Genomic DNA, 13,772 nt, shown 5'->3' on the forward strand with positions numbered 1-13,772 from the left:
GCATTTAACCTCTGCATGGGGCAAGTTTAAATGAAAACACTGTTTTTTCATCTCTTACAGAGTATTTAATTTGTCTTGAAGAAAGTAAAACTTGCATCTTATGGAAAAAAGCACCAAATGCAGTCATGTTCTGCAGGGATCCTATCCCTCCAGTGTGTAGCTGATATGTGCAGTTTAGTTGTGTCAGATCAGGGACAAAAATACTTCATTTAACAAAAATATTTTTTAACAAAAATATTCTAATTAACTGTTTAGGAATTACAGCCATTTTTAACATAGTCCCTCCATTTTCACAGGCTCAAAAGTAATTGGACAATTGACTGATAACCAGATTCATGGCCAGGTGTGGCCTGTTTCCTCATTACATCATGACAAATTAAGGAGATAAAAGGTCTGGGGTTGATTCCAAGTGTTGAATTTCTTAAGGTAAAGAAACGGAATGTTCTTAAATGGCCGAGTCAGTCACCTGACAAAATTACACAAATTGTGTCACTGTCCAAATACTTATGGACACGACTATATGTTTCTTCTTAGTAGGCTGCTTACACATAATCAGGATACAGTGCCTTGCAAAAGTATACATACCCACTGAACTTTTTCACATTTTCTCACATTACAGCCACAAACAAAAATATATTTTATTGGAATTTTATGTGATAGACCAACACAAAGTGGCACATAATTATGAAGTGGAAGGAAAATGATAAATGGTGTCCAAAGTATTCTACAAATAAATATCTGAAAAGTGTGGCATGCATTTGTATTCAGCCCCCCTGAGTCAATACTTTGTAGAACCACCTTTCGCGGCAATTACAGCTGCAAGTCTTTTGGGGTATGTCTCTACCAGCTTTGCACATCTAGAGAGTGAAATTTTTGCCCATTCTTCTTTGCAAGATAGCTCAAGCTCAGTCAGATTGGATGGAGAGCGTCTGTGAACAGCAATTTTCAAGTCTTGCCACAGATTCTCAATTGGATTTAGGTCTGGACTTTGACTGGGCCATTCTAACACATGAATATGCTTTAATCTAAACCATTCCATTGTAGCTCTGGCTACAATGTTTAGGGTCGTTGTCCTGCTGGAAGGTGAACCTCCGCCCCAGTCTCCAGTCTTTTGCAGACTCTAACAGGTTTTCATCTAAGATTGCCCTGTATTTGGCTCCATCCATCTTCCCATCAACTCTGACCAGCTTCCCTGTCCCTGCTGAAGAAAAGCATCCCCACAACATGATGCTGCCACCACCATGTTTCACGGTGGGGATGGTGTGTTCAGGGTGATGTGCAGTGTTAGGTTTCCGCCACACATAGCGTTTTGCATTTAGGCCAAAAAGTTCAATTTTGGTCTCATCTGACCAGAGCACCTTCTTTCACATGTTTGCTGTGTCCCCCACATGGCTTGTCGCAAACTGCAAACGGGACTTCTTATGGCTTTCTTTCAACAATGGCTTTCTTCTTGCCACTCTTCCATAAAGGCCAGATTTGTGGAGCGCATGACTAATAGTTGTCCTTTGGACAGATTCTCCCACCTGAGCTGTGGATCTCTGCAGCTCCTCCAGAGTTACCATGGGCCTCTTGGCTGCTTCTCTGATTAATGCTCTCCTTGCCTGGCCTGTCAGTTTAGGTGGACGGCCATGTCTTGGTAGGTTTGCAGTTGTGCCATACTCTTTCCATTTTCGGATGATGGATTGTACAGTGCTCCGTGAGATGTTCAAGGCTTGGTATATTGTTTTATAACCTAATCCTGCTTTAAACCTCTCCACAACTTTATCCCTGACCTGTCTGGTGTGTTCCTTGGTCTTCATGATGCTGTTTGTTCACTAATGTTCTCTAACAAACCTCTGAGGGCTTCACAGACCAGCTGTATTTATACTGAGATTAAATTACACACAGGTGGACTCTATTTACTAATTAGGTGGCTTCTGAAGGCAATTGGTTCCCCTGGATTTTAGTTAGCGGTATCAGAGTAAAGGGGGCTGAATACAAATGCACGTCACACTTTTCAGATATTTATTTGTAAAAAATTTTGGACGCCATTTATCATTTTCCTTCCACTTCACAATTATGTGCCACTTTGTGTTGGTCTATCACATAAAATCCCAATAAAATACATTTTTGTTTGTGGTTATAACATGACAAAATGTGGAAAAGTTCAGTGGGTATGTATACTTTTGCAAGGCACTGTATATTTTTGTGACATAATGCATTTTTCTACTACTGCATGTAATCATACAGCTAACCATTTAAGTGCAAAACAATATACAGGATATATTACAAATATGTGTGTAATATACCCTGTGGTGGACTGGCAAAACCACTTTGCACCCAGTGTTCCAAACCTAGAGTCCGGATCCACCACCCTGACCAGGATGAAGTGTTTACTGGAGATGAATGAATGACTGCCAGTAAGAACATAAACTTTTGATTCTGCAAAAGTCAGTTTATCTTGATTTCTATAATATTTAGGCCATGGTGCAATGAATTTATGAAGTGAAAACACTTTAACATGTTTTCTAGATAAACTAACATATTTTTACATTTTAATTTCAAAAGGTACATTTTAATTTTTTTTACCCATAAACCAAAGAGAATGCAGCTTTTGTGTTGTATTGTTCCATTCTTAATTCAGTTGCTCATAACTCATGTAGAATTTTAGAAGATTAGAAGATTACCTCTTACTGATTGTCCCAGCAAGGGAATAGATAATGAATCGAAAGGTGTCTACAGTGGAAGTGGTTTAAAAAAGCAATGCATCATTCTAATCAGAGAGATCTGAAGTAACTCTCAGTTCCCCTCCAGATTCTCTCCTTTTCTCCAAGCCTCCTGGAGCTATGATTCACCATGCAAGATTACCTGCTGTTCTGTGCATTTCTGCTGCATTCTCCTTGAGCCCTGTCAAAGCTGCAGTCTTGATAACTCCTATCCTAATTCCTAAGCTGCAGTCTTGATAGCTCCTGTCCTAATTCCTATCCTAATCCTTGCTTGAATTTTTTTTAAATCAGGTGATTAAATCATGAATTATAATAAGAGCAACGGCACTAATGTCAGTGTTCATTGTGGCACATGTTTGATGTATTTTTTATTCTTTTATTTTACCTTTTTTGTGGTGATGTGTTTGTTAACAAGAAAGTCTGCTTTTGTTGAGCACTAAAAGTTTCTCAGCTCTTGATAATTTCCCAAATCTTCATCACAGATAAGATGAAAATGCTTCATTTCCCTGAGAGATTCTGCTAGGAGGACAGGGTGGTTTTATGAGTGTAGTGATGTGGAAAGTTTGAACAATGTGCTAGGGGGCTTAGGATGTATTTTACTTACTTAGACCTGCTGCCATTAGTGTGCTTATGTTTGCCTGAGGGCGGTGACAGGGTTGTGTTACTGTGTCCTGAATGTGTGTGTGTATAAGGCTGTGTTAGAGAGGTAGTGTGCCTTATGAAGGCACAGATGTTCCCAGAGACATGATGGCATGCTGCTTCTCCTGGGGAACAACACTTTCAGAGGTCAGAGAGCAAATAACTCGCAGTGAGGCTGGTACAATCACTTACAGCCACACACAAAAATTGTCTTGCAGACAAAACTCTCACTCCTATTTGTCTTTGTTCCTCTCTGTCTATCTCTCATTCTGTCCCTCCTTCCCTCACTCTCTCTTTTTTCACTTCCACACACTGACATAAACATGACAGAAGAGCAGGATTTGTGATTGCCCTTCCTAGTATTGCTATTATATTACAGATCACATTAATATTATGCATTGGTGAAGCAATTAAGTTGCCTTTTGTTCCTTAAGACATGGTAATTGGTAATCTGTGGAGAAACTTTTAGAAGCACACACACAGAGAATTGTTCTTTGACATAAAGTCATAATGATGCTACCTGAAGTCCTCATCTGCATTTTTATCATGAAAAACTGCAGAAGTTTTGTTTGCAGGCAAGATGTCAGCTTCTACTGTACTGTACAAAGACTCTTCACAGCTTCCTCCAAATGAATTTATACCTCAGTGTCACAAACATGTGTACATATACAGTACATAGGCCAGTCTTTACCTAGATATTTAGATAATGATTGATCTGTCACATTTACACCTGGTAAACATCTGCACACCTGTAAGCATTTTATAAGATTTCAGTTCTCTAGGTAATTTTCTCTGGCTAGCTACGTATGTAGAAATTGGGAAGTCTTCCAGCCATCAACATGGCATTTTATACAGTATATGCTTTGGCTACTTCTCCTATGTCAAACAGTTGTGTTAGGAGGCCACATAAATCCTGACAGCTGAGTTTACAGCAGTTGAGCTAAGAAGTATTGTAAATGCTATTACAGACCATTGAACAGACCCTCCTCCAGTTTGACCATGAACACATAGATTGTAGCTGCCTGGTTAACATTACTGTTGCTGATTGTCTGGGAAGACATCTCTTGGCAGCACTGCTATGCTAGGATTTAATGGGTGATTGTCAGAGGTGTTGAACAGTTAACGTGGTAGCTATTTGTGTTATATAGGTGTTATTTGTGGCTGGACTGAATTTGGGTGACAGCAAGACTGTGTCTATTTTGACTTGCATTCTTGTTTGGCCTTTAAAAAAAAAAAAAAAAAAAGAAATATGCAGTGTCTTAGGGGACTAAATTGTGCTGGTGGCTGGTCCAAACTGCCCTGCAATCATCTGTCATTTTCTCCATTACTTTTCTACACATTTCTGTTTTGCTGTTCTGCACGGATTTTTAATTTTTTTCTGCATGGTCGAATCATCAGAAGTGCGTGACCACACACACTTGCAGCTTATAGGGAACAGTGCCAGTCATAATAGATAGGGAAACATAGTGATTTGCTCCAGGGATGGGAATTGGCACTTTTTTCATACAGTAACTATTACTGAATAATTAAATGACTTTAACATGGTGAGCTTGTTTTTATGAAATTATAGGTTTTAAGCAAACAAATTCATATAACAAGTCCTGGTCAGTGTCTAATATTGTAATACAGTCCATTCACAATTAAGTTCACATAAAGGCAGAGGGCTAATACAAAGCAAAGGCCAGTAGAATATCCAAGGTCAAGAACATGCAATATGCACACATTAGATTATAGAACACAGCTCAGAACTTCCACAACTAGTAAAAAGACCTTACAAATAGACTGGTACCATGTCTTTAATATAGGTAATCTTTATCGGCAACCAAATATCTAACTAATAGGTAACAAGTGCTGTGTATAACTAATACTTATCAACAATAGCTACAAATGATAACCACTAATTAGGATATTGTGACCTATGGGTGGACCAGAGTGACACCGCAGTGTGCAGCCTCTGCACATCCATTTGCCTATTGCATATACTTTGGGAGGGATATGTAAGCCAATCAATAAGTAGGTCAGAAAATTTTGACCTAGAGCAAGAAGTAATAAGAAAGAAGTTTAACCTGGCATATAGACATTCAACCTAACTGTTCCTTTGGAGATGAAAGCTTGATGAGAGGCTTACCCTGTGTTAAGCTTCCTGCAGGAAGTCTTCCAGAAATGGCATGTGAATTTTATTTTGTGATCAGGCTATTTTTGGTAGGCCATAATATGTAAATATGTCATCCTTGGGACAGTTGGGAGTTTTGGCTGTGGGTTTGGGCAACATTGCAGGCTAAAGAAAACCTTCAGGTAACAGTTATGACAGACGGATTGTTAAACTATGATAATTTTATATGTACCTGACAAAGATCATAACCCAACTCCAAGTGTGCCCACCAGAATTTGTTTTTGACTTTGTGTTCTTTGAATCAGAGCTCAAAGGCTAGTCTCATCATTGGCCAGGGCCATCATTCCTCTAAGGTAGCTTTAGGTTATGTCAGAGCCAGAATCAGCATCAAACTACAACTCCCAGATGACAGAGCGGCCTACAAACATGGCCACCGAGGACTACAACACCCAACCATCATGAGCTCTTTCACGTTCATGTTCATTCTCATTCTGATTGCACAACACCTGGTCTCAATTACACAATCACAGCCACACTACTTAAGGACTCTCATTTTACACATTCACTGTGAAGTATATGCTCAGTGTTATAATACTTGTCTATACCAAGCCTTTGTATTTTGCTATGTAGCTATTCTGGTTTTGATCCCATTCTAGTTTTCTGGTATTAATTCTTGCCTTGCATTGTATATCTTGTTTGCTGCTTGCCTGACCATTGCCTGATTCCTGTTTCTGATTTTTGCCTGACATTGGATTTGGATCTCTAAAAATGGCAACACAGAGTTGAGATATTTTAGTTTGGGGGTGCTGGTGAGGCAGTCGTGCAATGCCCGAAAGGTAGCTACCACTGATTCATTCAGTTTTGGGGTGCCTTTCAGCAGGGAAATAAAACAAAAATTAGCTGCAGTACTTGGCTGCAATGTTTACCATATTCCAGTGCACAAGGCATTGGAGGTATCTAAAGATGGTTACTATACCTGAGTTAAGATCTCTGTATGGATACCTGAGTGTAACACTCCCTTCTGCTGACAGGAACCCTGCTGCTGTTAGGGATGTCAAGAGCTATATATACTTAAATATTCTCAAGCATAATAACTTTATAATTCTATGTATTTGACCATTGCTTATGTTTTGGGAAGTTCACCTTTCAAGCCTATGGTGCTGTCTTAGGGTTGATAAGAAGGCAGTTCTGTTTTGCTAAATACTTCAGCTAAATTGTAGTAAACATGAATATAAATCTGATTTCCTGCAATGTCAGTGGCTCAGAAATAGTGTGCCAGACAGGTGTTATGCTATTCAAGCATCAAGATTCAATATATAGCAAGCCAGTATGCACTGAGCATATTATTTTCAGAACAAGCACAGTCACTGACTGAGGTGGAAGGTCTTGAGGATGTGAAGAACAGTCAGGGGGATGACCATAGGGGATAAAGTCATGAACATTAAGGCCATGAACACAGGGCCTTCTCTGCTGCTGCCCCCACCCTTTGGAACTCCCTGCCCCATCACATCAGAGACTCATCCACACTCCCCTTGTTTAAAAAAGCCCTGAAAACCCATCTCTTTAAAACCACCTTTCATTAACTGTCTTAATTCTTTTGTTGCCCTCGTTTGTCTCTTCATGTAAAGCGTCTTTGAGTATCTTGAAAAGCACTATACAAGTGTTATGTATTATTATTATTACTATGTAAATCCACCCCCTCACAATCACTGCAGCCATGGATCACATATATGCATTTCAACACTGTTAAGAAGTTGTGAACCCAGGTAACAAGCCTCTGGGATACTGTATTCTGGAGCCATGTTGCCAGGCTGATTAGATCAATCACAGAAGGATTATAAACAGATCTCCAGTAACCTCTTCTGATGTGCATCTGCTCTTTTTCTACTGAATAAATTCTCAGGATTTGCAGAGGCTAGGATACTTAAGGTTGATAAGCAACCTTAAGTGAATGAAAGAGATTAGACTGGCCAAATGTTTTATTTTTTTTCCAGCTCCATCTTAAAACCTATTTTTGCCCTCCTCCACTGTGCTGCCCTCAAGAGTGAATATAAATCAAATCAGCTTCTTTCACTATCTTTAAAAAGTAAGTGTATAGTAGTGCAGTTCAGTGACAGTCTTAAATACAAGTGTGAACAACAGCCAGCAGTTCAAAATCCACAACTGTAGTGAAAACAACAGGAAAGGAGGCAGAGCTATAATTTATAAATATAAATATATTTCTGTTTAAGTAGATTGTAAGTAGATATAAGTATCACTGTGGTATGGATACACAGGCTGCACAATCAAAGTCAAAGTCTTTTATTTGTCATTTGCATAGTTGACATGTAAAACTGCACACTGAAGTTCTTGTGGAAGCCCCACTGATAAATACTCGACATATACTGTATTAACATACTGTATAAAATCTAAACAAAATATATAAACTGTGAATATAAAAAAAAATACACAGCACAAAAAATAAAATTTCAGTATGCAAGAATACACAAAATAGCCAAGATATACACAAAATGTACATACATATGTGTGGATACTGTACATACTAAGTGTGCTGTGTGCAAAGTAGTGTACAAAAAGATGGCTGTGCAACTTATGCTGTCATTAACTGTTAAAGAGTCTGATGGCTTGAGGAAAGTAACTGTTTTTGAGTGTATTTGTGTGCCCCCGGTTGCTCTAGTAGCGCCTGCCAGGTGGAAGCAGCTTTGGTAGAGCTACCAGTGCATCCATGTTGTTATGGTGTGACATGAACCGGAAGGCCATTCATAATATTGTTCTAGATTAAGACTTTAAATAAAGTTCATGAGATATATAAAATAGTGATTTAAGTGTAAGAGTTTAATGGATTTCTGTGGATACATGGAAAAAAAGTGAAAAAAGAACACAAAAAAACTATGTTCAATCTACTGGCATGCTTTTCGGAGGCTGGAGGAAACTAGAGAACCCCAAAGAAATACATACAGACACAGGGAGAGCATGCATAGAAACTCCATAAAGACAGTACCCCGGACTCAGTATCGCACTCAGGATTGAACCAGGAACCCTGACGCTGTGAGGCGGCAATGCTATACACTGTGCCACCTTCAGCAAAAATGTGCTTTAGAAATGCTTTCAGTATGTAATGGTCTTAATTGCGTTAAAAATAATGACACTGTCACCATGGGAAAACTGACTTGTAAGGGATTTGTGACTCCTACAAATAACTAGCTGGCTTACATTTATAAAATAATGTTTTTTTGTAGACTTTTTATTGATTTTAAAAAATCAATGTGTTATTCTCTGTTATTATTTATAAATCAATGTGTTATTCTCTGCATTTTAACTGATCAGCTGATTCATGTTACACAAGCCATTTGTTTATAAAATATTTTAATTTTGTTTTGATTTTGGGATGAGATGAATACATTATATGGCCAAAAGTTTATGGACATCTGACCATCACACCCATATGTGGGCCTTCCTCACTGTTGCCACAAAGTTAGCACCACAGAGCACACAATTGTCTAGACTGTCTTTGTATGCTGTAGCATTAAGATTTCCCCTTCACTAAAACTAAGAGGCTGAGCCTAAACCTGTTCCAGCATGATAATGCCCCTGTGCACAAAGCGAGGTCCATAAAGACATTGTTTCCCAAGGTTGGTGTGGAAGAACAAGAGTGGCCTGCACAGAGCCTTGACATCAACCCCACTGAATACTTTTGGAATGAATTAGAAGGCTGACTGCATGCCAGGCCTCCTCATCCGACATCAGTGCCTGACCTCACTAATGTTCTTGTAGCTGAATGGGCACAAATCCCGACAGCTACATTCCGAAATATAGGGCGAAAGCCTTCCCTGAAGAGTGGAGATTATTATAACAGCAAAGGGGGGACTAAATCTATAATGGGATGTTCATCAAGCATATATGGGTGTGATTGGTCAGATGTCCTTGTATTTTTGGCAATATAATATATGTCCATGCACAAATCTAGGTTGGAAGAAATGGCACAGGACTTTCAGTGCTGCATATAAAAAATAACAGGAAAATACTGTTGTGGCATTATGCTTTTGCCAAGAGGGAGTCTCAGCAGATGGGAACTCAAGTGCAATTTTGGACCAAGGTGGTTTGAAAATGTCTTGCACCCTGTTGTGCCACTTATAATCCACGTCCAGGTCAAAGTCAAACCTGTTGGTCAGCATTTTGGAAACAAGAGGACTGCATACAAAGAAAGGCATCTGATACCTACTGTAAAATATGGATTATAATCAATGATGTTTTGGGGCTGTTTTGTCAAGGCTGATGGAGGTATGAATTCCAGGATCTTTCAACTCAAAATCTGGTTTCCTGTACCAAGACAACATTGAAGGGGTTAAAGAAACACAAATTATGTTTTGCTCATCTCAATCTCTGTATTTGAACCCTACTGAAAAACGTCTGTACAAATTGGAGAGGGAAGTTCACATGCACAAACATAAGCATATGAACTAAATTAAAATGATCTGAGTAGAGAGTGGATGACAAGTGTTTTCAACCTTGTTAGACATTTCAGGAAGATACTCAGTGCTGTTATTCTCTCCAGGGTGCTGATGATTTTGAAATCAGTGTTTTGTACACATATTGAATCACTTAAAAAAAAAAAACTTTGTGTTTGACAAAAAAAATTTACCTATGTTTGCGTTCCTAATTTCAATTATTGCATGCATCGGGTTTTTTGGAGAGGGGGTGTTTTTTCATATAGGGTACCAATAAATCTGGTGGGCACTGTGTATGTAACAATTGCAATGAATGTTCATGCTTAGTATTTGAGGGTTTCTTATTCTTAAATTATTTTAAGATAATTTAATGCTTGATGATCTGCTGTTATTTCCAGCAAAGTATTTTAAGGATTGTCTTTTCCTATATAAGCTAGGCTTTTCCAGTTATAGATGGCCCTAACTGTTTATATTATTATACATGGATTTAACTATATGTTCTGGGACTTTTCTGCTATTATGCTGTCTTCTAGGGCTTTATGGACATTGACCTGTCTGAGTTTAAGAAAGGTGAGGCTAATGTGACAGGCTTCCAGCTTGTGAACTATGCAGATCCAGGTGTTAACAGAATAGTTCAGCAGTGGATGGACTTTGACAATAAAGACTCCAAAGTTCCAAAGAAAGGACTCAAGGTAAATACCCTGTGTGCACCTGCCATGCCATATAAATTCATGGTCTCATTAACAAAGATGCAAACAATCTTCCAGACATGAAGAGTGAATCAGAAATTATGTCAATTACAACACCATTCGCTGAGAGGAAAGGGGTTGTCTCAGAATTCTATTTAGCAATGGCTTGCTATTCTCTGACATTATTCATTTTATTTATTTAAATACTTGAAAAAATTAAGGAACAAATATTGGGTTAGAATGGTTCTATTAAATAAAGTTATTAAATACAATGTTGATTAACAGAGAAACAAGCAAAAATATATATTTTTATTAATACTTTTAAAATCACACTAAATAAAATTGCAAATAAGTAGTTATTTCATTACTGAAGATCTTTTCTTTTGAGAGAAGGCCATCACAACTTTCTATATAATACACACAGTCACATACAAGTTTGTGTATTATAGTCTGTTTTTGTTCTCTTTCTGTGTTTCCAGTATACTGGAGCTCTCACTTATGATGGTGTTAAAGTGATGTCTACAGCTTTTCAGAATCTCCGCAGGCAGAGGATTGACATATCACGCCGTGGTAATGCTGGTGAATGCCTTGCAAACCCACCAGCCCCCTGGGGCCAGGGCATTGACATTCAGAGAGCTTTGCAGCAGGTACACTACTCTGAGAGGACTGTATGTAAATATTCTTGCTTGCTAATGCATGCACATACACACAAAGAGAAAAACACATACAGACCCAGAAATACACAAACTAGGTAATATGCATGATATAGTCTGAATACACTTGAATAGATTATGAAACTACATGCACCTCTTTTCTGTCTCATAAAGTCCATGTTGATTGGCCAGTGAATATGTCACAATCAAATGAGATAGTATACAAATATTTTTTTTCTGTCATAATGGCATATAAAAAATTATTCACAAATTTAAAGCTAAGAGAGAAAATGAACAGCAGGCTCCACTCCTGCTAGCCTACATATTTATGTGACTACTCTGGTGGTGATTCAAAAAAAATATGCTATATGGCCAAAGCTTTGTGGACACCTGACCATCACATATGTGCTTTTTGAACATCACATTCCAGATTTACTCACCCCCCACCTCCTTTGCTATAATAATCCGTTTATTATCCCTATATTAGCCCTTTGTTAAAATAACATCCACTCTTCTGCGGAAGCCTTCCACTAGATTTTGGAACATGGCTGTGGGGATTTTCCAATTAAGCCACAAGAGCATTATTAAGGTTGGGCACTGATGTGAGGCGAGGAGGCCTAGTGTGAAGTCAGCATTCCAAATTATCCAAGAAGTGTTCAGTGGGGTTGAGGTCAGGGCTCTGTGCAGGCCACTCGAGTTCTACTACTCCAACCTTGGCAAACCATATCTTCATGGACCTTGTCCGTCATGCTGGTTTGGGCCCCTTAGTTCGCATACAAAGTACGCTACGCATACAAAGACAGCCTGTATAACTCTGTGCTGCTAACTTTATGGCAACAGTTTGGGGAAGACCCACATATGGGTGTGATGGTCAGGTGTCCACAGACTTTTGGCCATATAGTGTACAAACACAAAATATACAAGTTGGCAGGCATTATATTACATGGTCTGTGAAGAAAGCTTATTTTCTGTTATGGCTTTCCTTAGGGGAAACATTCTGTAACTCTCTAAGCTCTCTTCATACAGAATATAAATAAAATATTGAATTTGGGATCACCGATGTATTTCTTGTCATAAAAAAAAATGTGTGAGGAAGATCTGTAGTGTAATCAGAGTGTTCCAGGCAGAGGTACACTCACACACTAGCCTCAGGCTGAGTCTGATGTGAGTGCATTAAACTGGACTAAGGGAGTTGAGCCCATCTTCTCAGACACACACTACTGAGTCTGGTGTTCAGCTGGGTCAATTAACCCCATCATTCAGTTTGAAAGATGTGCTGTACACATGGAGGAAGGCACTGACCAAGAAGTATACCTCCCAGATTCAGAAACAGAGCAAAGATCAAGAGAAAGAAAGAAGACTGGAAGAAAGAAAGAAAAAGAATAGTGCTTGCAATGTTTTATATTTTTGTCTAACTAAAGCAGGCTCTTGGGTTTCTGTCTTAGGTCCGGATTGAAGGTGTAACAGGACACATCCAGTTTAATGAGAAAGGTCGGCGAATCAACTACACCATCAGTGTGATGGAGCTGAAGGCCACAGGGCCAAAGAAAGTAAGTACAGACATTTTGGCCATAGAATTACTGTAGAACAGACAGAACAGACAACAGACTTAAAAATTGTCATGTGGTAATTTAAGCTATAGTTTATGTATTGATTAGACAAGAGGGCAGCTAAGTGGCTGCCTACAGTATAACATGAAAATCTCTTACAAACGTCATTTTCAAAACACTGTGGGGTCATCTTAAAAATATAAAAATTTAGAAGAGGATTTTTAGATTTTATTTGTAGTGTGGCACCCACAATGCTTTTCAGTGCCAAATTCACTGCAAAACCGATGATGAATTGAAAACATGAATTGCTTAAATAGAATGATACAGAAATGTATCTGCCATCAACAACCATGTAGGTACATGGTGCAAGCGAACATATGCAGAAATATCTATACATCTTCTTTTATAAATCACTTGTCAACTTGCCTACTTAGAGGAAACACTCCTAGAGTCACAAGTGGTAAAATTTTATTTGCTCAATCATGTTTTAGGGTTTAATTAAGTTAATCACTGAGCACTGCACAAGTAAATTATTGTTTCCTTTGGGACATTTTGAAGGGTTTATCATGGCACTCATCACTTGTATTTGGTTTCAGGTAGGATACTGGAATGAGGATGAGAAATTTGTGGGCACAGCAGCCTACATGTCTGGAAGTAATGACACCTATGGATTTCAGAACCGCACATACATCGTCACCACCATCTTGGTATGGTCTCAGTATAGCACCTTTGCTTGAGCTTAATGTAAATAAGAATTTAGAACCCATGGCATGGTGCTATGGATTAAAAATATTCATTTGCAATAAATGTTTAGTGTTTCTAAATATTGACGATGCATTGCTGTGTTGCTCAGTAGAAGAACATTTTAATCTATTTTAATATATGGAAAAGATGCTTGATTTCACTCCTGCAAGCACACTGCTACTCTGGATGTGTGAATGAGACATCACTGCTTCCCCCAAGCCTGAGTATTTT

At 38.6% G+C, this 13,772-nt stretch overlaps 1 protein-coding gene across 2 annotated transcripts in view; it reads left to right on the forward strand.

Moving 5' to 3' along the window:
• Positions 1–13,772, forward strand: part of gria1a (glutamate receptor, ionotropic, AMPA 1a) — a 96,463-nt gene that overhangs the window by 39,225 nt on the left and 43,466 nt on the right. For both annotated transcript variants that reach the window (XM_053235424.1, XM_026917821.3), the window contains exons 6-9: positions 10,439–10,597; positions 11,074–11,241; positions 12,693–12,797; positions 13,394–13,504. In XM_053235424.1, the coding sequence (XP_053091399.1) occupies positions 10,439–10,597; positions 11,074–11,241; positions 12,693–12,797; positions 13,394–13,504 (543 nt within the window). The remainder of the gene's footprint in view (positions 1–10,438; positions 10,598–11,073; positions 11,242–12,692; positions 12,798–13,393; positions 13,505–13,772) is intronic.

This window comes from Pangasianodon hypophthalmus, chromosome 7 (genome assembly GCF_027358585.1).
Source record: "Pangasianodon hypophthalmus isolate fPanHyp1 chromosome 7, fPanHyp1.pri, whole genome shotgun sequence".
Classification (NCBI taxonomy): domain Eukaryota; kingdom Metazoa; phylum Chordata; class Actinopteri; order Siluriformes; family Pangasiidae; genus Pangasianodon; species Pangasianodon hypophthalmus.